The 27,116-nt window shown below is 38.1% G+C and overlaps 1 protein-coding gene across 1 annotated transcript in view; it reads right to left on the reverse strand.

The window, feature by feature from the left end:
- The window catches only part of LOC132098906 (plexin-A4-like), a 224,646-nt gene that overhangs the window by 64,270 nt on the left and 133,260 nt on the right, over nucleotides 1–27,116 (reverse strand). The window contains exons 4-5 of the mRNA XM_059505180.1: nucleotides 16,792–16,923; nucleotides 2,965–3,065 (exon numbers count right to left, since the gene is read on the reverse strand). Coding sequence (XP_059361163.1) covers nucleotides 2,965–3,065; nucleotides 16,792–16,923 — 233 coding nt within the window. The remainder of the gene's footprint in view (nucleotides 1–2,964; nucleotides 3,066–16,791; nucleotides 16,924–27,116) is intronic.

Genomic DNA, 27,116 nt, shown 5'->3' on the forward strand with positions numbered 1-27,116 from the left:
CATATCAGTGTTAAGATATGTTGCTTTAAGCATGATTACCCATGAAAAACAGGTAGATTACAGCAGACAAACGGGGGGTGCACTGACAGGAGTCATGCCTTGGCGTGAGAGAGCCCTCTCTGGGCAGGACTCGAGTTACAGGGACCCTGGTTAAGCATGCAGGGGAGGAGAGGATGGGAAAGGTAAACTCCAGGGCAATCAATCAGCCGGGGACCCAGGGAAGCCAGGTCAGATTGCCTGACTCCATCAGAGAGTGGTGCTGTTCACTTTTTCTGGGCATGAGGCCATGGGAGAGGAGAGAGAGAATGAGGGAGTGCTATGAGAAAGTATTGAAAAACACAGAAGAGACAAATAGAATGGTGATATGAAAAATGCAGAGACAAAAGAGTCCATAATAAGAAGCGACACAGGGCCTGAATGGAAGCGAGGGTTGGCCTCCGCAAATGCAGCCGTACTTGTTGTGTTGCCAACCAACATAAAGACCTCCTGTGAGTTCTGGTCCTTCTTCCACCTGAGACTAAACAACAAACTGCTGCTGTTTTTATTAGCATTGTGTCCCGTGTACACTTGACACTGTTTCTGCTGCCAGAGGACAGAGAGAAATGACAGAGTGAAGGAGAGAAAGAGGCAGCTCTCTCTTGCTGCATAGTTTTCATGGACAATCATGATAAGTTGATCAGCCTATTCCTGCAGTGCGAATACAGGACTCAATCCAAAACTAATAACGCCATGCTCTGTGGTATCTTTAAATAAAAATAAAACATTAAAAAAAATAAAAATTGAAAGTAATAAATTACATAAATTCAAAATGTATAAAAACGCAATCTACTTTGGTGGAACTCTAAGTGCTAAGTGGCTACATGAATAAATATCTAAATACATAAAAATACATAAATTATGTGATTACGTCTTGCGTCTTCACAGCATGTGAAAGCAAAAGTCAAATGTGTTTATTTATTTTTCTATGTATTTAGTTTTTAAATATTAAAAATAATTGTAGGCCAATTACAATTATATATATAGGCAAAATAAATAAGTACATATATCAATCAATCAAGCTAAGTAGCTACATGAATAAATACCTAAATACATAAAAATACATAAATTATGTGATTTAAATATGATGATTAAAAATAAATACTGCTTAGGGATGTGCGATATGACGATATATATCGGATGGACAAAATAAAAAGTCTATTGTTTCATACGTAACAGTATATTGGATCTGGAATTCGGTCTTAAAGGAGAACCTGCCCAATATTCGTCCCATCTGCTATTCATATTAATCAAACAACAATGAGAGAAAATCTCTCACTGCTCTTGACTTAATCACTTTTGTAACTTTAATAAGAAGAAATAAAAAAATATATAACAATTATATATATATATATACAAATTATTTGATATATTAAAACAGACAACATAAATGACTTAAATAGCTAACATTGCTAATTAGCAAAATAAACAAATTACTATTTAGCCTAAGTAAATGGCTAAAAAGAATGAACAAATATTATATGATTTTATGATTTAAATATAATGATATAATGAAAACAAATAAATGACCAAATAATTTGTTAAAATTGCTAAATGGCTAAATAAAAAAACAACAACAACAACAACAAAAAAACAGTATGCTCATTTTTAATACAAGAGTACAAAGTGGCTCAATTCACCTGTGCTCATCCTTTGAACATCGACTGGATCAGGAAGCACTGTATGGCCGATGTTAAGCAACAAAGCTCAAGAACGAAACTATCAAACATCTCAGGAGGAAACGATACATACACAGGCCATTTGAACACATGTCTCACTGTCCAGCACTAATGCAGCTCTCACTTTTATAAAACAAGAGTGAGTGAGAGAGAATTTAGAGAGCGAACAGTTGAGAGACAGATGAATGTGAGATTTTAAGCATGCCTGACCTTGGGCAGACATGTGGCAAACGCCATGCCTATGGCCCCTGTCGCATTTAGAGAACTCAAAAGCCCTGAGAGAGACAGAGAGAGATAGGCTCTGAATCTCTACACATCTCTTTACCTCCTCTCACACTCCCTCTCTTTCTCCTGCACTTAAGAGGGTAACAATGCTTTTGGTCTGAAGCACAGCCAATGTCTGCTAGACATTCTCTTGCCCTGTTGCTCCTTAGTGGCACAAGTGATGTGTGCATGTGTGTGAAGAGTGTTTTAAGACCTAGATGTCATTGAATATGGAGCTGTGGATATGTGAGATAGCTTGAGATCACAATGCCGCGCACACACACACACACACACACACACACACACACACTGGAGTGGGAGATATGGCCATCCCTTGAGGCCCTGAAGCATCCATCTCCCTCCCTTTCTACACAGTGGGTGGAAAGGTGGCCGTGTACAAGTATTTTTGTTGATGTGTTTCCATGTGTGAGCACGTGTCTGAGATCCATTAGTAGGAAAAATGTGAGAACTGTTTTCAGTCTCTAGGGCCACACACTTACTTAAATGTGACTTAGCTGAATTACTCTAAATGACTAAACATATCATGCTACATGCCTCTTAAATGGTTAGTCCACCCAAAAATAAAAATTGTGTCATAATTTACCCTCATGTCATTCCAAATCTGTATACATTTCTTTCATTTCCAAAACACAGACACAAAGAAAGCTTTTTTGAAAGATGTTGATTACCAGTTTCTGCTGCCATTGGCTTCCACTCTATAATGGAAATAATGGAAGTCAATGGGAATGGAAACAGTTTGGTTACTCTTGCGTTCCACAGTCCAAAGAAAGTTATACATGTTTGGAACAATATCAGGTTGAGAACATAATGACAGAAGTTTCTTTTTTTTTTTAGGTTGACTATCCCTTTAACCAACATCTAGTACACATACTGTACTTCATTTATATGATCCTCAGGAATTTGTCTACATACGGGTGTACAGGACAGTGCGTAGTCATGCAAAGAGCAGGAGGGTTGTACTCACATGCTGTGAAGCACACACCAGCCACAGTGAGGATCTCCAGATCCCAGACATTCTTTACAGGATGAATACTGCTCGCAGGCCTCCACTGGGACACGGGTTAGCTGCAAACAGAGAAACAGAGAGAGATTAAGTTATGTGTGGAGTGAGACTTAAGTCTCTCTTATAAGGTGTGTTCACAATGACTACAACATTGGAGGTGGACAAGCTGAACTCATCATAAAGGCTCATACTGTCAAATCTCTTTGAAAATTAACACCTTCCGGTCGTTCAATGAAATGTGTGGATAGCACAGCATTCCTCAATTTTAATTAATCTGTATTAGAGAAATGTCATATACTGGGGTTTAAAATGAAGACTTTATTTATCTCTCTAAAAACCATTGTGAAATTGATAATAGCTTGTACTTAAGCTCAAATAGAAAGCAAAAGGACCAGAAATGCAAAGGACCTATGGTTCATGAGAACACACATGCACACATCTGCCAAATGTGGCATTTCTTCACATACAGTGGGATGAGGATCTGCTGAGAGAGCTCATCCTAGGTCATCAACTCTAGCTAGTGCATCTTACCATTTACAGCCAATTAACACTTGAGAGAAGAAGAGGCGCTGTGGAGCTGTCGGGAAACATACAGGCCAAACAAAGCCGAACCAAAAAAGAGATCTGCACTGAAATACACATGTAATAGCCATTCCTGTCGCATGGATATGGCCTGGGGCCCTCAGTTTTCCTTTGCTTTGATTACTTGTCACTGGTGGATGACTACTGTCAGTCACAGCTTAGATGAGAGGCGATAGGTCCAGAGCGGTCAGGCATGATAAATGACAGATGACATCATCACTGGCCTCTTTATTTGGCATTTTTATTTTTTAAGAAAGAAATGGGCCTTTTTTTCCAATTCAGTCATGCTTGAGAGTGAGAAGGCATTTTAAGATCAAGATTTGACTATAACATTTATATAAGAGCAGGCTCATATTTAAGCACTTTATTCTTGCTCTGTTGTCAGCGCTCATCCATCAGCGTATTTACTTCTTGTTGTGCCTTGAAGTTCTGTCAAACTATTTCTCTTTCTGGAACATTCTTACACATATCTCAGTGACATTTACGTGAAATCATTTGGACACATGACACAAATATTACAGAGTTCAAAACAATGCGGGAAAACTAAATCAAAAAACGAAGACGAAAAACGTCATGATGCCTATTCAGGTGGTAAACGTTTTACGATGGGATGTGAGCAAAATGAAAAAAGAAAAAGCATTTCAGCATTCATTGAGTGATTTTTGTCAGTGCTTTCTCAAATCACCCAAGAAAAAAATTCCAGACATATTATCTACTGCTTATTTTTTTCTTTTTTAATTAAATACTCCCACTCAAACTGACATCTCAGAGTGTACTATGAGAATAAATCATTCTGAAAATCTCTTTTTAAAGCTGCTAAATGCCGTCGGACTACTATTGGCCAGTAATGACAATTTAAGCATTTGGCACAATAGAAATTAATTGACATGCTCGGCCCATGACAGAGATGGGAGCTCAAAAGAAAATAGGGAGAAAAAAAATGTCCAAATTTAGTTGAATTTAGTTTCTTAAGAGAAACATTGACTGAATTACATCACATTATGTATTTTGTTACAATAAGAGTTTGAACACATTAAGAGTTAAATTACTCCTCATAGCCCTGCAAATAAACTTAAACTGGCCTTCTGACACAGAGACAAGATGAGAAATTCCTTTCACTATGCTCCGCTGTTTAAAAGCACATCCATTTAAGCCCTAATGTTGCCCTCTGATTTTTGACTGGGATTTACAGCAAATATCTGAGATTCTTAGAAAATGAGAGAAAGAAAGAAAAAAGCATTCATCTGAATGGCTTTAAAGGGATAGTTATATTTTCCGCTATTAGAGAAAGATAAAGAGCAAGCCATGAAAAAGAGAGGTCAGGAGGTTGTGACTGAAAGAGGGCATCCTTTGGAAGAGTGCTTCAGATGACATGATCTCACTGCCATGTACAAGAATGAGGTTCAAAATCCAAGAGAAAAGTCATTTCTCTCATCACGCACACATGATATTTGTCAGCTGATCTTGGTGCCGCCACAAAGCCCCTGTTTCTCCCCCGGCTGCACACCTGAATTCCCTTCCTCCATTTCACAACTATGAAGAGGTAAATTATCAGGCATTGTGATAGTGCACATGCCTTAGCATAGAGGGCCTGAGAGACTGCAGGTTAGGCCTTGGTGAGCAGAGTGGGAGATTGACTCTCATTACCTTTAGAAAATGATAAGGGTTCAGGAGCTGCCAGTGAAATTCTCCCCTCTGATTCAACAAGTTTTCTTCCTATTTATGAAAGAGATTGTTGCACTTGTTGAAAGGCACGTGTCTCACTGTGTGTGTGCAAGAGCTTTCACAAAGCATCAGAGCAGTATGCATCTGGCAAACATGATTGATTAAAAAAAAATAAAAAAATACATGAAATGAATAAGACAACCGACAGATGATATCTTCTCTGTGTACGGATGTGCTTGCGTGTTTATACATTCTCCATTCAGCTAGGCATAAACCCTATCATCACATGATGTGAAAAGCAGGTTATTTTTAGGGCAGAAGCAAAGCCAACTGTCTGAACACCTCTCTTTTAATAATATTGATAATATGAGATTTTTACATTTCCTGTAGAATATGAGCGTGGTGCCTGCCCGTGCACAACCCACCGCCACAATGCTAGCATGTCTGATAGGTTATAGCAATGCTGTTGTTAAGGAGTTCGGAGTGGTTGTATGGAGTTGCTAGGTTAGTCTGGATCATTATTGGCCCAAAATGCTCCACCCCCAAGTCTCCATTTTATTCACATCTCAAAATGGTGTTCAAATCCCTAACCTTAAAGGTCAAGTGTAGGGGTGGGCGATTTTGCGATTTTATATTGTGATCTATCTTGAAGACGTCTACGATTCTACGATCTACTTTTCAAGCGCAACGTAGAGATTGTGATCTTTTATGTCCTCATAATAATGTTAAAACTTCAACAATGTCTATTAGATGACTGTGACTGGTCAAATTATATGACATTATATTATATTATATTAAGAATCCTTTTAAAGAACCATTATAAATTAAAATCATGTATTAAATAGCAATTGAACTGTAAAGTTTGGGCCCTACTGTTTATTTTTATTATTATTTTTTTTGTAATGTTTTGTAAAGGTAGAAGGTTCCCAGTATAATTTATTAGATGAGAGTGCAACCAGAATACACAATATAAGTATATGACATATATCCACACGAATCGAATCAAAATGTAAAATCGATTCAAAAATCTAAACGGATAAAAAAAAAAAAAAAAAAAAGGATTAAGGACTCAAATCAGGAATTGCATCACCCTAGGATGCTCACACTGTAATATGCCTCGGTGTAGAGAGAATGTGCGCTCTCTGCTGTCTGCACCCTGTCTCAGAGGCCCAGAACAGAGCGTGCTTTAACACACTCCCCATCGTGTTAGAGAGAGATGGAGACAACAGGAGATGGAAGACGACAAATGTGTCCAGAAAGAGGACTTCCCACTGCCCTCCCAAGCTGGAAAAGGCGCCGACACAGGAATCTCATTATGTCATAAATCCGTTAGATTATAAGTCATTTATCCGAGAGCTCTGTAAAAGGATTGAGACCAGCAGATAATGAGGCAAACTGACAAATGACACTGCCCAACAGATTAATGCAGCCGTTAACTCAGAGAGGGGCATCTCTCTTCTCTCTTTCAAAAACTAACTGCCTACGAAGACAGCATTTTATGACATCATAGGCTCATTCTTGATGATAGTAATGTTGTGGAACAGAGTGCACGCCTGTGTGACTGTGACTGTAAATAGAACAATATAAGAACTTCCATAACAATAGCTATAGGATGACACACTGCATGTCAATTTAAAAGTGGGATTCTCATCACCTGTTTTGTAATACCTGGTCATTAAAGTCCACTTTAATCACCCTACTTACCTAATCAAACATAACATCCTTTTCCATTTTCTCTCCTTATGAAATCCGTCAGTAAATCCCACAGACCTGAGTGACTAGCAGGGTTTCTCAATCATCTCGGAGCTGAGCTGTGGTTTATTATGGAGTCTAATCCACTGGGCTCATCTGTAGCTCAACGCTCCTCTGCTGGCATTAACAAACTTCCTCTGACTCACTCAAAGCCAAGGCAAAAGTTCAAGGCATACTGATGCTGAACTGGCTTTAAAGGTGACAATACATGGCTGTGGTTTAAAACCTTGTAAGCTGCCTATCTGGACAGCATTTTTGGGCATCATACAGTTTATACATGTATGCTTAAACAATCAAGCCAACTCGTTTGAAGTTGGACAATTACTCAGATTAGAGAAACAGCTTAAATACGAGACTATTTACATGTCTGACTGGGTGAGGTGTTATTAATTAATGTCTAAATGAAACATTTCTGGAAAGGTTTCTGTAAATGTTAGGTTTATGGGTAGGGGATAAAAATATATACACATTTTAATCTCAGTATAAAAACCTGAATCCAACATCAATAAAAATAAACAAATAAAAATATGTGCATGAGACAGTTGCCCTTATCAGTGGCACAATGTCATGTTTGCAAGAAACAATGTGTCACAGAATCGACAGGCTTCAGGAAGAAGCAACATTGTTGTTTTGTGACAGAACAATATCTGCCATACAACACACTAAGATCGACCCAGCCAATCACCTGCTGAACAAACATTAGCTGAACTTTAGCCAATCACGGACCAGCTCTAGCACTGCTAGGGATCAGAGAGCAAAAATAAATAAATAAATGAACTACAATAAAATGTTTAAGTGAAAAGCACAACAATTGTAGTGAACACCAATAAAAGCACACACTCATATTTAAATGAAATCTTCCCTCAGACACACATGTGTATCCCTCCCTTTCTGTATTTTCCCAATTTTGGATGTTTAACCACCAGTGAAGCGGAAGACAGATGACAACATCCCATCATAACTGATTTATGAAATTAATCCATCAATGTCCATCTTAAATGAATCTCACTGCTAGCTCACACATACACAGAGCCTGGCTCATTGTCATTTGGGTATCAGAGGGGGTCATGAAAAGTGCATTTATGTGTGTATAGGGAGTGTGTCAGTGGAAGATGAACACTGGTAATATGAACTGTTATTTTCTTGTCCCTTATAGTTACAAACACAGCAGCACTAAGCTGTTGTGACCTTAACAATCATCTCATTAACGTACATAGAATGCAATATATTTATACACAATGAGATAAAAATACATCCTTCATTAAAGCATCTACAGTTTACACACATTCTCACTAACACATTTATATTTACCATTGTGAGAACTCCTATTGACATCTATTGCTCAATCCAATTCAGCTGATGTTGGGCCGCTTTGTGTTTATACTTTTTGAGAATTAATAATGGCCTGCTTATAATCATCTTTATATTTGAACTGAAAGTAAATTGGAATTATTTTTTTTTTAATGAAGCAAGAATAACTGTATTCCTACAATATCCATTACTATCAGGTGAGTCTCCGCATAGCTGGGTTTCTTTCTATCTTTCTGTATACATTTGGTCAAAATCTGACACACATCTTTCCCTAAAACCGCAGCGGATGCTCAGGTCTGGTCGCTGGTCATAGTCATGGTTAAACAGGCTGTGCCCTGCAAGGCCCTATGGGCTTCACAGACAGAAAATGCAATAATGTGTGCTCTGAACCCAGCCACTCTGTGCACTAACTGGATTTACATTCAGGCCTTGATACTCCACTTCCAACTGTCACAAACATATCAGAGCTGATTCTGTCCAGACGACATCATTAGGCCTACAGGCAACCAAACCCAGGAACCACATCGCTATAGAAAACAGATCTGGGCAGTCACAAACACACACATGCTAAACTATCAACACTCTCCCTCTCACCTTTTATTGCTTTTCTCTTAACAGGGACATATTATAGACTTTTATTTTTTTTTAAAGGTGAAGTGGGTGATTTTTGTGCTACTAGTAGCACAAACGGATTTGCAAAAAAAAAAAGTACACTCCATGTCTTCCATTGGTTAGTCAAACTCATGCCATTTGTTGGGCCAATGTTGCTGTGTTGGGTCACTCAAAAACATTATGAAAATAGTGATGTGTCGTTCGTGAACGAATCGTTCTTTTTGAACGAATCTTTTAGGTGAACGAATCGTTCTCGTTCATGTAATCCACTGACTCGTACTTCTCGTTCAGTGAAGTTCCTCCCTTCACAGCAGCGCGGCGCTATAAGCAGCGCATGCGCAGCTCAGTGAACCGGGTAACAACCATTTCATCCTGTCAAAGAATTACTCAACCTTGAGCCAATAGCCTTCGAGTATGAGATGTGACAGAGTATGTGATTTGTTGAATGTAGTGAACGAATACGCCCTTAATGAATGAGTTTCATATGAGTCTGAACTAGATCTGGAGATCTTATCGTTCGTGAACGAAATGACTGAACTGGTACCCATGTCGTTCGTGAATGAGTTGAATGAGCTGATACATGTCGTTCGTGAATGAAATGACTGAACTGGTACCCATGTCGTTCGTGAATGAGTTGAATGAGCTGATACATGTCGTTCGTGAATGAAATGACTGAACTGGTACCCATGTCGTTCGTGAATGAGTTGAATGAGCTGATACATGTCGTTCGTGAATGAGTTGAATGAGCTGATACATGTCGTTCGTGAATGAAATGACTGAACTGGTACCCATGTCGTTCGTGAATGAGTTGAATGAGCTGATACATGTCGTTCGTGAATGAAATGACTAAACTGATAGACATGTCATTCGTGAATGAGTTGAATGAGCTGATACATGTCGTTCGTGAATGAAATGACTGAACTGATACACATGTCGTTCGTGAATGAGCTGATACATGTCGTTCGTGAATGAAATGAACTGGCACATAGCTTATCTCGTTCGTGAACGAAATGAATGAGAGTAAACCGGGTTAGTCTGCCATTTAGCATGTCAATCTCGCAAAAATGCAAAGCGCAGTTAAGTACTGTACTGTGCACATACGCTTGTTTTGATATTTAGCAACATCACGTTTAATCCCCGATTTATGAATGTGAATATATAATATACAAACTTTCTGACCAAACAATTAAAATGCTAATTAGGCAAGAAAACCTTGTGCTTTGTTCATCTGAAAAACTTAATTAGACTTTATATATTGAATGTGATTATACACACATTTTAATAAAGCCAGATCAGTTTTTGTAACAAGTGAATACGTTCGTTGACTTAAGACATAACACATAATACACTCTTTTTTTTGCCATCGGCTGGCTTATTTTGTGTAATACGAAGAAATGGTCACTGAACGAATCAGTGAACGATTCTGAACGAATCATTTTGGTGAATGAACTGAAAATGAACGAATCTCTAAAAAGAATCATAATTTCCACCACTATATGAAAACAACACCGAGTTGTTTATATGCTTTGGGTAAATCAACCAAGCAAAATTCTACTACTGCTGCATTTTATGAGATAGTAACTTGGAAATTCTACTTGGAGCCGTTCAAGTCATCGGACTCAGAAGTGTTTCGTTTCTATGATAACTCTAATAATGGGTCCACATGCAGCTTTACTGTTTATGACAGCACAATACTTAAATGATTACATAAGTCCTCTTATATGTGCTCCTAATGTTTTAAAAAATGAAAACAGCATGTAGCATCAGTTAATACAATTGCATATAAAACATGTGGAGTTAAACTACATTTTAGACTTACTAACATCTGGCCAAAAATATAATAATGATAAAAATAATAATAAATAAATAAAACACCTTGAAAATGTCCCCAAAATGCTCTGCCACATCAAAAAATACATTTAAAATTGTACTTTTGTCCCGTATAGCTACAGTATACAGTAACCACACACACTTTTTCTTCACTCAAAACTCCTTTAATCAAAATCAGTATTTCAGGAGAAGTTCCTTTGCTTACGTTGATTAAAATTCCCGAGAAAATGTACTTCTATTCACTCAAACACAATGTGCTGTGGTCTAAGTAGGCCACTGCAATACCACAACGAAATGTTCTCAAGATCCCGATGTCACACTGGGGGATTGGTGGCGAATGCTGCATATGGGACCGTCATTAAATGGCAATTCATAATTGAAATTAAAGAAATTAAATCAATAAATGCCCAGAGCTGATCTGCAACAAAAGATTTAGACTTTGAGCTGTTTGGCTTGTGTGAGACATGCTTTTAATTATAGGGCTGTGCAAAAAATCGTATGCGATTTTCCTGCGCATCTTGTCAGTAAAGGCGCTCCTGTTACGTGTGTTCAGATCAGGTTTGCCAGGTTTTCAAAACAAATCCTGCCCACTTGCTTCTCAAAACTAGCCAAATCGCGTTTCCAGGAGGTTCCCCGGTATAAATTGCGTACCAGGGTTAAAATACAAGTTTTTTAGAAGGATTGCCATGATAAAATTCGCATTTTAGGGGGAGGGACATCACGTTATTGGTATTGGGGTCGGTTTAACCCCGCGGACATGAAAAATAACAGCGGACTTGGCAACACTGGTTCAGGTGGAGCGGCATTTACTACACAGAGCCATAGTCCAAAATCTACAAAGAATCGCCTCCAATTTTGAAATCGATTTTGTGTAGATTGTAAGTGAACTATGGCTCTGTGTAGTAAAGGCCAACCAGTGTTGCCAAGTCTGCGGTTGTTTTTCATGTCCGCGGGTCGAAGCGACCCCAATACAAATAACGTGATGTTCAGCCCCTAAAATGCAAATTTTACTGAGGGAACCCCGTCAAATTTTTTTTATTTTATCGCCCGAAACGAAATGCAATTGGACTAGTTTTGAGAAGTAATTGGGCAGGTTTTGTTTTGAAAATCTGGCAATCCTGATCTGAACGCACGTGATGGAGATATACTGCTTATCACAGGAGTGCCTTTACTGACAAGATGCGCATGAAAATCGCATGACTTTTTGCACAGCCCTATATTAACACTTATACTACCTGCAGCTTCAACTTGCTCTACATGAATTATGAATATGCTGCAAGCATGAGAGTGTAGCAAAGCCACCGTCTCCAGCCTGCTTTGTGACATAGCTGTTATGAGAAACACAGACAAAGAAAATCAATTTAATTTCTCTGAAAATAAGGAAAACGAGCATTGATTCTTTAGATTCAAATGAAGCCATTGAAGCAGCACTTGTCTTAAATTGCGGACAGAACATTCTAAGACAGGACAAAACCCATGCAGGCATACAAATTTCACACAAAAGACTGATCCGAAGATCCAGTGTAAAATGACAGTAAACTGCGGGAGAGAAGAACACAACTTCCATTTGGATGGACAGAACAAAAGGCTTTAATGGGCCAAGACCAGCAATTTGTGAAATCCACTGAGCTCTGAACCTCCCTGTCATTCATTTAATGCAGGAGGAACTATAGCTCTGTCATTAGCGCTCACAGCTGTCCCTCTGACCACACACACACACGCCTGATGCTGACATTGTCTAAAGTTACAATAAAAAACACTTAGCCCTAGAAGAAAGGATGACAAACGTGGACAAAAAGCCAAGCGCAATAATTAGCTGCAAGCTCTGATAACTGTAATCTGCTTCACTCTCAACAGACAGTCTGGCCCCTTTCCTTAAAAAGACGCATTTATCTTGCTGTTTAAAATGATACAGGAAACTAGCCAGATTTAATTAGAGGGATAATCAGGGGATTAATTAGAAATAGAGAGTAAGAGAGGGAGAGAGAAAGAGACAGACTTAGAAGAAAATAAGTGATCAGTAAAGGTAAAAGTAAACCCTCCCCCCAACTAATTAAGTCAATAAAGTCAACTTAAAATGTATAATAGAACATAACAGAATGTCCCCAGCTATTCTAATTCATTAGAAACATTTAAATCATCTATATTATTAATTATCCAAGTGTACCACCTTTATAATGCATGATTTATCATATGGAAACAAACTAAAATGTCTCTTTTTAGTTCAAAGCAAGAAGAGAATTTCCATCCGTTTACCCATATGGATTTTTTCTTAGTTCAAGAGTTATAAGCCATTATCCGAACCTAAACCCAATATAACCAATTAACCCAATAGAAATCAAATACTGTATAAACTATAATGTATACTATTGATTTAAGATGCTTATTGTGTATATATTTGCTTGATTTGATTCTCTGATTTGGTGAGATTTTTAATTTATTTTTGTGTTTTATTTTTTTTAAATCGGGAGTATTGAAGTTTTTCACAAAGCATTCCACTGTTAAACAATTCTTTAAGGTTTATGTTCTCTTTAAATATCAATTCCTCTGTGGACAAAATGAATGGGATTTTTACATCCCATCTGTTATGCAATTTAAAGAGAACAGCCATATGAAATTATGGGTAAGTGTCAAAATTGACACTTGGTAATTAAAAATAAAAATGACTTAAAGTAAGATCAGTCCACTGTAGTGGATGTCATGTATACGACGGCTCATACAGTATAACCTAGAGATCAACAGGCCTGGTATAATGCGAAGTGTGATCAGTGCTGTACTTACAGCTGACCTCAGCAATGACTCAATGTGGAGAACTATGGGATCTTGAACCCCAACACAACCTGAGCTCTGTTCAACCAATCTACCATAATCACACACATAACCCATACATCCTCTGCTCCCAAACACTATCATTCACTGCCTCCAATCCTCTCTCATTCCCTCCCTCCTTCTCTTTCTCTTTCTCCACTCAGATCATTAGGATCGAGTCAGTTAGAAATACCAAGGGTTCACACAAAACAAGGGGAGTCCTCCTTTAGTTACTATGCCGCCCGCAGCTGGAATCAGCTTCCAGAAGAGATCAGATGTGCTAAAACACTAGTCAAATCTAGTTTCAAAAAATCTTTTTAAATCTAGACTTAAAACTCATCTGTTTAGCTGTGCATTTATTGAATGAGCACTGTGCAATGTCCGAACTGATTGCACTATATTTTCACTGTTTTTTTTTTAATTTTATTTTATGTAAAATCATTTTCTAACTGTTTTAAATTCATTTTAAATAAGTAAATTTTTTAATAATTTTAAAAGTTTAAAAAAATTGCTTGTTTTATTCTCGTTATTATTTTTCTTCATTATTATTTTACTTTCTTTTATGTAAAGCACTTTGAATTACCATTGTGTACGAAATGTGCTATATAAATAAACTTGCCTTTCTGCCTTTAAGGCTAGACCAGCAGGAGATTATCGACCTACTGCTCTTGTTTTTCTGTTCCTCTCTCCTGCAGGAAATTTGTATGACTGTGTGTGCTCATTATTGTTCTAGCATACACTAAGCTTTGGATTGTTTGGGTTGTTACAAGTTAATAAAAAATAAAAATAAAAAAACGACTAAATCTTACTTATTAATTTACTAATTTTCCTTGCGTGTTCAGTTAATGCAGTCAGGTGTATCATGCTGAATTTCCAAGCAGCCCCCAAGCTTTATCATAACAGAGACCACAGTAACACAACATAAAGGAGACACACACAAAAAAGATAAGTGTGTGAGAGAGGGAGTTTAAGGTACATGAAAGAGAAAGTGGGAAGTGTTATAAGTGATACAGGTTTGTGTGTGTGTGCAAAAGCATGGAGAAGCAGAGACAGTCATGAGAATTTCTGCATTTTGTTATCAGTCATAAATATTAATGCGGACATCTCAACCACAGAGCTGGAGTCAAACTGTGAGAGTGGTAGAGACCGAGACTGAAAGAAACAAGCCAAAAAAAAGAAAAAAAAGAAATGACACGTCTCTGTTATTCATAGCAAAACAAACAAAAGTGTAAACACAGAAGAAAACCAAGTATGAGTAGGATCTGAATTCATGCAAATATATTAAAAACTATCAGAGCATTAAAACAATGTTCAATGAGTCAAAGATTTAGGGTTTGTTCAATAAAAGATTTACCATATCTTATCAGATTTATTATTCAAATGGATGACCTGCGAACCATTCTGTAATTCATTAAAAAATTGACAAAAAGTGTATTAGTAAATCAGACCACACTAGTCGCACTTACGTCCAGGCATGAGGACAACACAATCTTGCCAATATTTTAAAATCACATTCATTCAAGATCACGACTCAGGTAAAATTTTATTTGGTTTACAGTGGTTCTGTAGAATCAGCAGACAGCAGCGATGGTAGTGATGCAAGAAGCACTGTGTTACATCACAGATCATTACATTTTAAAGCAAACTGGAATAAATCTTTCAGTGGGGGCAGAATTACAGGTGGGACGATAGAATGCATGTTCACTAAATAGCTTCTAAATATATGCATGATTCCTCAGTAGATGTGATCCCCTGATGTTTGGGACTAAACAGCAACCAGACGACAACTCTCTAACTGGGCTAATAGGCTAATTGCAACAGGGTGAGATTATTCACTGGCAGAGCACCACAGGTCCAGCTCTAGTATTTATTCACGTCAAAGAAAACATCTTTCCTTTCCCATAAGACTCGAGTTGATGATCATGGCCTAGTTTTAAACCACACTTTCAATTGGTTTTAAATTATGTTTACAGCATAGCTAAAGTTAGTGAGAGTGACCTAAAACAGTCTAGATTCTAGTTTAACATCTGTATTGATGTCAACACAGTGAATCTGCATTGTGAAATCTTTTGCCCACACATGAAATTGCTAGGTTTTGTCTTGCAAAAATACACCTAACTGTAAATATGAACCTATTTTAGCTTATTAACAGAGAGAGTGTCCAAAGACAACTATCCATTAGTAACTTTTTGCAGACTAGGCAATTTACAAGCAGTGTCCAGCCAATGTGATCGTCTTGCTCCACCTAAGGTGTGCTTCAAATCCCAGGATGCCATTCACTGACCCTTACTGCTAGTGAAGTGGATTTTACTGAATGAGATTTCAGATTTATAGCCATTGCTATAAATGTTGACATTGGCTATGTATCCGCTTTCAGGTCTGAGTGTGGCTTTACAGCAGCTTTGTATTGAACTAAAAGGATTTGTGGGTAAAAACGTCATCTTGAATTTCCCATAATATTCAAATAAAGTATTGGGATACTTAAAGTGTTTGTAAGTATGTGTGTGTGTGTGAGAGAGAGCTAGAAGCCTTAAATCCTGCTAAGTGCAGTCAGGAGTGTTCACGCTGATATAAAAGAGGGGAGAACCTCATCTAGGGGTCAGAGATCAAAGGTTAAAACACCTAATAGTTACATAACATTTTAAGTGTTATTTTGATTTAATGCAACAGACATAATTTTTCACTGAATGATAAACATTGTATACCACAATGCAGGTGGCATAAAACACTGTGTTGGGTAATATGAAAAGCATTATTTATGTCACAAAAATAAAAGCCTGAGCTGCAAACCTGATGACAGGTTATCTGTGTAAGGGTGTTTTTACAGCACTAAGTGCATGCAGTGTTTTTCTGATTTTGAGATTTACAAGTTTCAGTAGTGCTAAAGATATCCGGGAGAGAGCCAGATCTACTCCATTACACCAATTGGGCCATTTTGAGCCAGCATATTCTGATGTGTAAATCGTGTGTGTATTTTTGGACACACACAGTGTGTGAAAGTCCAATCCACCAATCCATCACATGTCATTTTTTACGATGTAAAATGCCCCCCCCCCCCCCCCTCCCCCCCTCCCCCCTCTCTTTGGCTGTCCAAGCGCACCTCTCAGGCTGTAATCACAGTAAGTGAAACCCCTAAATTCTGGTATAATTTCATCTCTCCTTCTTTACCAGCTTCCACATGCTGCGTAAATCGTGATGCACTTTGGGCAAATGATAACAGTGACTCACCTGTGACTCTGACATCACATACAAGAAGTGCTGATCTGAAGAGAAAGCCATGTCTCGCAGGATCTGCCCATTGTCGACAACTTGGATGGTTTCATACTGTAAAGCACCATAGGTAGGACCATCTACCCGAATCTGAAAGGAGAGAGAATAAATTGTGTTACTCCACCATTAATAAGCTACTAAAGTAAAAAGAGACAGAACTAAAGAGTCAGAGTAAAGCAGAGGGGAAGGGGGAAAGAGCTGTTAAGTTGTTAGACAGCTGTAGGGGACATTACGTGTAATAAATTGCAAGTTCAGCAGAGAGCTGTAACATCCTCACACAGTTGGACTGCAGTGATGGAGGTCTCATGACTATATATGAACATCTGTTGTTGTTGACACAAAAGTTCACACTCACACTCTGTTCCAGTTTTGATATAACCCTAACCTCCCTCCAGACTACATCTTCTTACCAAACAATCACTAAAGGGCCATGTGAGAACTTAAGTCTTTTTACCTGCCATTAAACATTACAATGCACCTGATAACCCATTACGACATAATGAATCAGCAATTTCCCTTCCATTTTTGACACTAAACAGTTTAGGAGGTATCTAGTCCATTCCCATCGGAATCAACAGCTTTATCTCTGCGTTTATGGCCTGGAATCCCATCAGACCACAAGTCCTGTCAACCTAAGATCATCTTACCACAATAGATGACTAAAATAATTTAGTGCCACCACTTCAAAAAGTCCCTCTCTGAGTCTCTGTGATGTTTCAAGTGTTTTAGATTTGCGCTCACTTTCTCTGGGGCTTTTTGTTTTGAATGCTGAGGGTCACCAACAAAAAAGAAGTTGAACAAAAGAAGAGAATAGAAGAAAAGGGGCGGAAGAAAGTAAAAACCCCTCACACGAGCCAAAGCCTTATTCAGCAAGAGGGTTATCTAATCTCCCTGATCGAGGGCTGGTTAATTTGGCTGGGATTGGGTTTCAGCCAGGAAGAGCTGCAGTGTTTGGAATGGCAGTGTGTGGGCAGTGAAATAATAAACTGCAGGAGGTTTAGCAAAGCCCCGGTCGAGTACTGAGAGAGATACTGTACATGGAGTGGCCCGACAGATCACTGAAGGGACCGGGTGAATCAGATGGGCATTATCACAACCGTACTTAAACAAATTAGCCTCAACGTATGGCTGTTAGTATTAGCAAGGAGATGCTATAGGGTTGAGGGAGAAAAAAAAAACATGGCTAAATCAACATGCTAATAAACCTGACAAAATACAAAAATCAGACACCAGAGAGATGTAGGACTGTAGATGTAAGAGCATACCTTAAAAACAACCTTAAACTCAAGCAGCAAGTACATCAGGTTATCAGTGTATGAACAATATTGGTTTTATGAAAGTTTTTTCCCTCATGATTATAAACTTGTGAATTCCTATGCAATATAATTTTCTCACTTTCATTTCAGTTTCTATAAAGTGGATTGTATTCTTATCTTTAAAACCAGATTAGATTACAATGCTAATCTGTGTATCATACAATCATTTGGATTTAATTCCAGTTCAAAGCCACGACTGACACCATTTCGACAGTTCAGAAATTAATATGAGGCGCCATGTAGGATTTAAATCAAACTTCACTTATCAATACATACATAAAACACACATGAACTGGAATATAAAGATTCTTAATCTCTCTATTGTTTTATTTTAAACTTCAAAACTGGTTAATAATACAACATTTGTATCAAATAGTATACAAGTTATTTTTTTTTATTTGCATATGATGTTTAACTATTACACTGATAAAGATCCACCATCCCCTGCATCCGATAAAAAACCAAAAGTTAATTCTGAGAATGTTTACCCATGTATGTGTGCAATAGTGGCTCATATATAACTTGAGAAAATGTAAGTCTCCCCCATCAGAATAGCTTCTGCAAACTAGGAAAAAATAACAGGCAGAAGTGCAAGTATCAAACTCTGCTGATTTGTAACATATACATCAATTACAAACAAACAGCTTCTCCACATGAACTGTAGGCTCTCATGCACTTCCATGTGACACCTTTTTTAAGGAGAAAAAAAGTTAAATAGCTGTTACTGCATACGAGTCTTTATATATAGTTCTTTATTCTCAATGACACCATATATCTCAGACACTGAACATTTCAGAACACCATGATATCACACTCGCCAGCAGTAAGGTAACTTATATGTGTATATGCACGTGTTTTATGTATGCATTGATAAGCGAAGTTTGATTTAAATCCTACACGGCGCCTCATAAATTAACCTTCAATGTCACAATTTCTGTTTGTGTTTGCAATATATATCAACATAAATTAAAATAACAGGAGAGAGCTAATAGAGAGAAATAGGAGAGCTCTTTATTTTCAGAGTAGAAGTAAGCCTGCACATTTCCGCTCTGTGAATTGTGTTCTGTGGGACCTCAGGTGTACAGTACAGCCAATGGACAGGCTCAAAACACCCCCCTAGTGGTCATGGACTGTAACAACACTGAACATTCATGTGAGACACTATGTGAGGTTACACAGTAAATGACTCGTGATTAAGTGTAGTCAAGGCTAAATTACAAACACTGAGGTTCAATATCTCTCATTCTTTTTTTTAATTCAGTATAAAATTGAAAGGATGATTAATGTCATAGCATTGCTCATTTGTGATATAGAGCAGAGGCTAAAGCATCACACTGTCAAAGGGCAGTATAGTAGAGAATAGCAGGCGAAATCTAGTTAAGATCAGCTAAGCGAAGAGCAAACAAAAGGAGAGGTGATGAGCGAAGCCGTAACCACAGGAGATCTGTAGCTTCATAATGTGGGCAGGACTCTATCCAGCATCCATGGAAACTGCAATTTCCTCTGGCTGCTCAAAACAACTTGATCTTAAGATCTGCTATCAGCCCAGTGATATGACTGTAGATTAAGACTAATGCTGAAGAGTAGTTTCTCAAAAACTGTGGGCTGAATTCACTAAACAGTTGGAAGCCATTATGTGTGGCATCTCAAACTTTTATCTTATTCTCTAACCACCTGCAGTTCAGTTAAACCAGGCACTGAAGAACTGATTTAGGTGACTGATTCGCAGTCAAAACAGAAAATGTACCCTTTTGCTCTCCACTGACCGATGAATGCAGAACTTCTCCACTTTACCACTTCCAAGTCATTATGTTTGAAATTGAAATCTAAAAGAGCTTTGCTATTCATAATGTGTTTCCTTTTAATCTTCTTGTTAATCCTATCTTACGGTTTTTAGTTACCTTACAAAGTCCTCTTTAAATTAAAATAAAACATGAAAAAATTATGCAATTCTCAGTGTAATCCTATACGAAATGCTGGATGACATTACATATTTATTTTATATATTATTTTCAGTCTATACAACAGGCTGCCTACAAACATTCAGGTGCATTTATTGATTGATTTAAACATAACAGCCAAAAAGTACAAATAACTCACAGGAAAATTTTCAGCCGTCTTGAAATTCCCACTCAATAATTTTTTATTTATTTTTTATTCTCTATCTAGCTGTTTCCACTGACTTCAAACAATCTGCAAAAGCACATGAGCACTCGTCTCAGGAGGACGCTTTACTTTTGGCACAAGGCAGTCCTTGCTAAAGCCTTCTGTTAACTAAAGCATTTCACTGAGAAAAGAGAGTGATAGAACTTTTTATGAACCCTAAATTTAACCTCGGCAAAAGCAGTCTTGTGATCTTGTAGTGAGCTTTTCTTCCACAAGCTGCAGTCACTTGGGAGGTGTTCCTTCTGTTACCTTCAAAATGTGCGAGAGATAGCCCACACTCTCCGTTTGTGAGGGCAACAGCAGTGTCACGAATACACCGTTCACACAGTGCAGAAGTCCGCTTGCCACAGCACATGGGATGCTTCTGGTTGCCTGTTACATTATGGCTTAGAACGAGCTGACACTGATATAGAACAAAGCTGAGAAGAGGCACTGAGTCACTGAAGAGCTGTGACAAAAGAAAACTACAAATAACTTCAACACAGCTGCTCTTGAAGTGGCACTGGCTGCAGAGGTGCACATCTGACAGTACAAACACTTCCCATCTCTAAGCTCATGGGACACCAGATACCAGGCAGTGTTTGGGTGAAGGCCACTACGATTAAAACAATGTGCTGACGTTCCCTCGAGAGTTTCTTTAAAAGCAAGAGCTACTCTGATGCACAGATATTGATCTGTGCCATTTAAACCCAGACTATAACAAAAATAGAGCCGCACGTGTCAACAAATGTAAGCAGATCGGCCTCGCTAACATGAGTGACTCTGTCAAGGCGTTGTTTTCAGTTTTTTTGAGCCAAATCCCCTGGGAGAGTTTGAGATAGAACCTACGCATCAGCACTTTTAAAGCACCGGGAGATCTTGACGTGTTCCAGCCTGCTATAGTCAAGGAAAGTGGAATGAAAGGTTTGCTTTGTTTTCGATGCCTCCACTGGCTAAGCTGGAGTGTGCTGCAGTAAACAGCAGGAGTGGGTGGACTGGGAAGTCTCTTAATGTCAATCAATGCTGAAAGAAAACTGCAAATTCCCATTTTGCAACATCGATACTTAGCTGAAGGCGACTGGTTTTGCAAAGAAACTCGAATGTGCTGACACAAAGCTGAGGAATTAAAGATGATCATGTCCTGAAAGCCATTGTCTGCCATCACAGGGAGCACTATTCAGCAATAAAATATATATATTTATATATTAAAAGCTGTTGAAGTTAAGAAAGTTAAAATTACATGTTTTTATATACTGTATATACCTCCATATTTTCTATTAGTTTGCAAGTGTGGTTCTTTATATGTTTTATAGCCTTGATACAATTTAATCTCCAATGCATTTTATTGTAACCTTGGTTTACTTGCTTCTAGAGCATGAAATGAAAGCTTTAGCCTAAGTTCTGCCAGGAAGACTCAATTACTTCGTCACTAATTACCTTCCTCATTATCCAATCACGTCTTTATACTTTGGTATAAAAGATCGTACTAAAACATGTTTGAGTTCACAGATGCCGACGTGATAACAACCTCCACCCTCCTCACCACCACCAGGATGGTCCTGTCCTTACCTTCCAGGGGGGTCAGCTGCGCCCCTGCCTTCGTCTTCAGGCAGGAAATGCAAGTCCGCTACCCTCGGATTACGAACCATGGACGGGGCCTTCCGCCAAAGAAATTTATAATTATGCTTGCTGAGTTGTCAATAAATGTATGCTTCATACGTTTTATCTCCCGAGTCTTTCTGGTAGAAATATAACTTTCCTGTCAATTGAAGCCTGAAAATGTTCTTGTGTCAAAGTATGTTCATTCGCAATTATTACAATGAGTCACCAGATCTTTTCACTCATTTAACAAAATACTAAACATCATGATATACACTAGGAGGCAAAAAATCCTATAGTGGAGATTTTTCAATTCTAGAACAGCTTGATGTACAAAAGCGTGTTAAAATCTCAGTAAACATCTATAGTTGCACAAAGGCTTACTGAAATGTTTATGGTCAGTGTTTTGCATTTCAGTGCCACCTGCAAATTTGGAGGGTCTGTTTGCATCATTACCTAACTTGGATAATTCCTTTAGTGCATCGGGTCCAAAAATGACATCGATCGAATGTGCAAATAATGGCAAAAGTGCCAGTGATGAACAATCACAACTTTTTAAGCAAGCGTGAATGCCAAGTCTAAAAATATTGTGTTGGCCAGAAAGCACACCAAACCATCAGATGGCTACAGAATCAGGTAGCGCTGCAGCCAGGCAACTGGCCCTTCTAATATGGCATTTCCATCACTAACGAGTAAACGAGACATGGACCTGTTCCGCTCTACACACGTCGCGCCCAGCAAGCCGCCATGTTCACAAGAGAGAAAGGCTTTGTTTTGGTTGCCGGGTTATGAGATTGAGGTTGTTGAAAAGCTCTGATCCACAAAACACGTGCGCATGCATGCGTGTACAAAGTCAGGCCCTAGTGTCTCAGGGAGCTCACAGGCAGAACCCTGCAGAGGAGAGACCTAATCAGATTTCCTGATCTGTTCGTCCCTCCGGTTTCTTCTTCGCAATCAGCAGATCGGTACCGCGGCAGGATTTTAATTACTAGGGCTCTAACAGCATGGCACAAACCTACTCTGACACACTGATTGCGGCAATGTCATCGCCAGCCAAATTAACTTTACCTAGTCAACAACAGGGCTCCAAATAAGCTTAAAGCTTTTAAATACACTAGCTTAAGACCAACATAGTCTGAACCTAAATTGGCTTAAAAACTTTCACATTAATTCTTATTTAACGCTCTGTATCACACTGTAGTACATGAATACACAATTTAGGGACACAATTTAAGCAATTGTTTCTTGCTCGTAATGTAGTTAACCTTTATGTAATTGCGTTGAACTCTTGGGTGGTTTGCATGAACGTTGAAATCTTGGTATATCTTCTCCTCATTTAGCAAAGTCGAAAATGTAAAAATATCCTCTTTCTGCTTGAGAAAGGTGTGTTTTATATGCAGGGCTTGTGCTGGCTGTAGGGAGGGTGGAAAGGATATTAGCAGGCTAAAAGTTTCTCTGTCACCTCTATTACTCTTCAGTCCCGCAGAGAGAAGAGAGGAGATCACACTGCTCTAACTGTTAAAAAACCTCTCACAGAGGGAGAGAAAGAGGGAGATATTACCCACGAGAGTCTGGTTGGGGAATGTTGTGAGCATGTCCATCAAATTTCTCCTCTTTACAAAAGCTTCACTAGAGGAGATGTTGCCATGCACACTCAAGTGAGGGCCTAAAATTGGAGATCCAGTCTGTGATGCTTCATGTTCACTACCAGTAAAAAGCTTTGACACTTGATGAAATTTGTATTATACTTTTTGACTTTACCATGTTTACTAACTTTTTTATTTAAAGCCTTAAAAACTGGGTTAATGACCTGATGCCCATTTGTCATTTTATACTGTATAAATATATTACTGCCAAATAATTCACGATAATCATAAAACACTATTTATCCAGATTCATCTATTTTTATAATCAAAAAATATTATATAAACTGTCACATAAGACTATTATATATATGAACACTATGAACTATGAACACTGTATATATATTAATACGAAAATTTTAAACATGATTGATGTGCCGTGAAGATGTAAACACATGTACTCATGTCACATGACATAATCCATGTGATTTTCAAAAGATTTTTCCTTTTCTATATTATGAACACTTTTGTATATTATTGACCCATATACAAATTGTGGCCACATACTATATGAAACTGAAAAACAAAATGTCAAATTTTAATATTAGGCAATAAGTGTTTCATGCACATAATATTTCCCTGCAGAGGTTATTTTGGCCATGTGTTTGTGGAGACAAGTAAAGGGGATGTGTGTCTCCGGGGCGGCCCGTCTCTCCTCCTGTGTGACAGACAGGACGCCCCTCTCACTCTCTCTCCAGGGTGTCTGTGAGATTGACCTTTCATCAGTCTATCTTTCTCCTCTTCCTCTCTACTTTTATTACCCATGCTTCTTCTTTCTTTTACCCCTTCTTCTTTAGCTCTCTACATTTCATGTCCATTTCTCGCTTGGCCTCATGATTTTGTGATCTCTTTGCTCATTCCCATCAACCCTTTAAAACCTGCCTTGTGCATCAATTTCCACCATATTCCTCTGACTGTCTCTCCATACTCATCTCTCTCATCCTCTCCCACTGGGTGTTCCTGGTTTAATCTGAGGTTAGATGTGACCTCTGGGCCACATGCTGTTTCTTCTCTTTTCTACCCTATAACTCTTTTGGTCTTTCTCTCTCTCCGTTCAAAGAGGCTTCATTCTGTTTATTCAGTTTGAGAGGAGGCCTCATGGCCTGTGGCTGCTCTGAGTAGCACTAGATCTTTTTCTCTCTTCACCTTTATTTTGAGAGCCAGACATCTCACTGTGGCTCTTAGGGCTGATGCTTGACCAGCACACACTTTCAGACTCCTCCACATCCACCAGAGAGAAAAACACGCACACGTTGTTTCTTTAGCAATGCTTTATGTTCATGTTTTCAGGTGACATCACCAAGGCCGCTAAAAGGGATATCACATTCAAAAATAAAAGTGGCCGTCTTTTACTCACCTTTAAGTCAGCCCAAACTAATCTGACGTTCTTTTGTGCAACACAAAAGATGATATTTTAAAGAATGTTTCAAAATTTCAAAGTGTGACGGTTCTCAAAAAAAAAAAAAATAAATAAATAAAAAGTTTTTGACCAACAGGCATTGAGTAAATGACAGATTTTTCAATCAACAAGTGTGTTTTAGTAGTGTTTTGGAAGGTGAACAGTTGCATTATGTGATATGCAACACCCACTTTTCACCATTTAATCAAATCAAGTGTCACTCATTTTCTTTTTCATCATTTCAATCAGAAATGCAGCACACTATAGAATTAAAATGGGTTGTGAATGACATTTCATGACTTTAATCCGTTTGGTTTTTTGCAGTCGCTATCAACATCTTTAAAAAGCCTCCACTATCATTGCTTTCACCATGTATTACTTTCAGCTTTCAATACGGCCATTCATTATTTAATACAGCTCTTTCTCTCACTCCTGCTCCTCATTATAGTCACTGCAGGGTGGAGAGATAGACGGGGCGTTGCTGGAAATTTCAAATTAAGTAATTTATCTGTGATAAATACCTGCAGAAGGGAGACAAACCTATTTTCCATCAGCCCCATTTTTCCAACTGGGAAATGAAAACAAATAATTTGCAGACTTCCTACTTTATCTCATTCACACCCATGTCCACCGACTTGAAATAGTTGAGAAAAGTTTAACTCTATGCAAATGAGATGCAACATGACGCAGTAACTCCCAAAGAGAGCTTCTGTGTGTCCATCTCCTTGAAATAATTTATTAGAAATCTCTGCACACGTTCACCCATCTCTGTCAGTGTGAATGGAGCCTCATACTGCCTACATATGGTGAATTAACCGACATTAACTGTTTATATTGCACAAATGGTTTTTATGTTCCATATATAAGCTACATTCACCATGAATGATGAGCCCTGAAAGATGATGCACATTAAAACAGAAAGCGAGTGTGAGGAAAAGAGGGGAAGGTGTGTGCTCGAGCACCTGTGAGAGTTTTTGGAACAGGCTGTGAGACATATGGTGGATGAGAATTTTGATAGCTTTGAAGTGAGAGAAAAACATGGAGACGAAAGGAGAAAGAGCAGATCATCCCTCAAAAAGGAAATAGTTGATCTGACAAAAAAAAACGTGTACACTAACTTTCAAAGTCTCTAATGCTCAACAAGTCTACATTTATTTGATCAGAAATACAGTACAACAGTGTTGCATTGTGTAATATTTTAGCAATATTTTATATATTTAATATATATATTTCAGTAATATTGTATTACAATTTAAAATAACTATTGTGTATTTTAGTATTTAAAAACAACTGATTCCTGTGTTGGGATGGGTATCGTTAAGGTTTTAATGGCATTACTAATCTTACCGATACGGCTTATCGACCCGGTACTTTAACGATATTCTTATTGGTACTTATATATATACTTAGTGTTTTACATACATAAGATAAGCTACAGTAAGAATATGAACAAAGAAACAAAGTAAAAGAACCCGACAAATACAATAAAACAAAGATACAAGTGAAATAAACACTGCTTTCATTTTTCCATGAAGGTCTACTAACATGATTGTTCAGGTAAGTATTATAGCCTACAAAAGAAATCTACTAAAGAAATCAAATGTAAATGAGCACTGCATAGTTTTCACTGTATAAATTGATAGATTAATGCTTATTAAAGCTAACATTATTCAGATGGAGAGCTGTAAGTAATTTTCTCTTTGCGTTTTGTTGTTTGAACAACATTCAGTCCAGTCACTGCTGTCACTTTAAGACAATATTTTAACACACATTGGATTTTCGTCCAACTGTTGACATCCACTTGAGACATAAACTGTTTAAGTGAACACTCTCCGAGCTGGCCATTTTGACATATTTTGTGTGTATTTGATCGCTTGGACGTGCACCCGAAGCCAGTCTAGTTGCGTTCCTTATTAGAGCGTGCAGACACATTTTAGTCTGGGGAACAGCATCTCTTGCGTCGATTATTGTACTTTCAATGTTTTATCAAACAAGTCCTGCAATTTAGCAACAGTAAAGACGGCATTTTACAACAATCACCGATTGTGCTGATTCTGATGTTAAGTTTGTGTTTTAGGAAAGAACAAGTGTGCACTGTTGTTAAGTAAACGAATATGTGCTAGACGAAACATGGCTAGCTTTTAATAGTTTTTCCTCATATCTCCTTATTTTTTTTATAAT

The sequence above is a fragment of the Carassius carassius genome, chromosome 22 (genome assembly GCF_963082965.1).
Source record: "Carassius carassius chromosome 22, fCarCar2.1, whole genome shotgun sequence".
Lineage (NCBI taxonomy): Eukaryota > Metazoa > Chordata > Actinopteri > Cypriniformes > Cyprinidae > Carassius > Carassius carassius.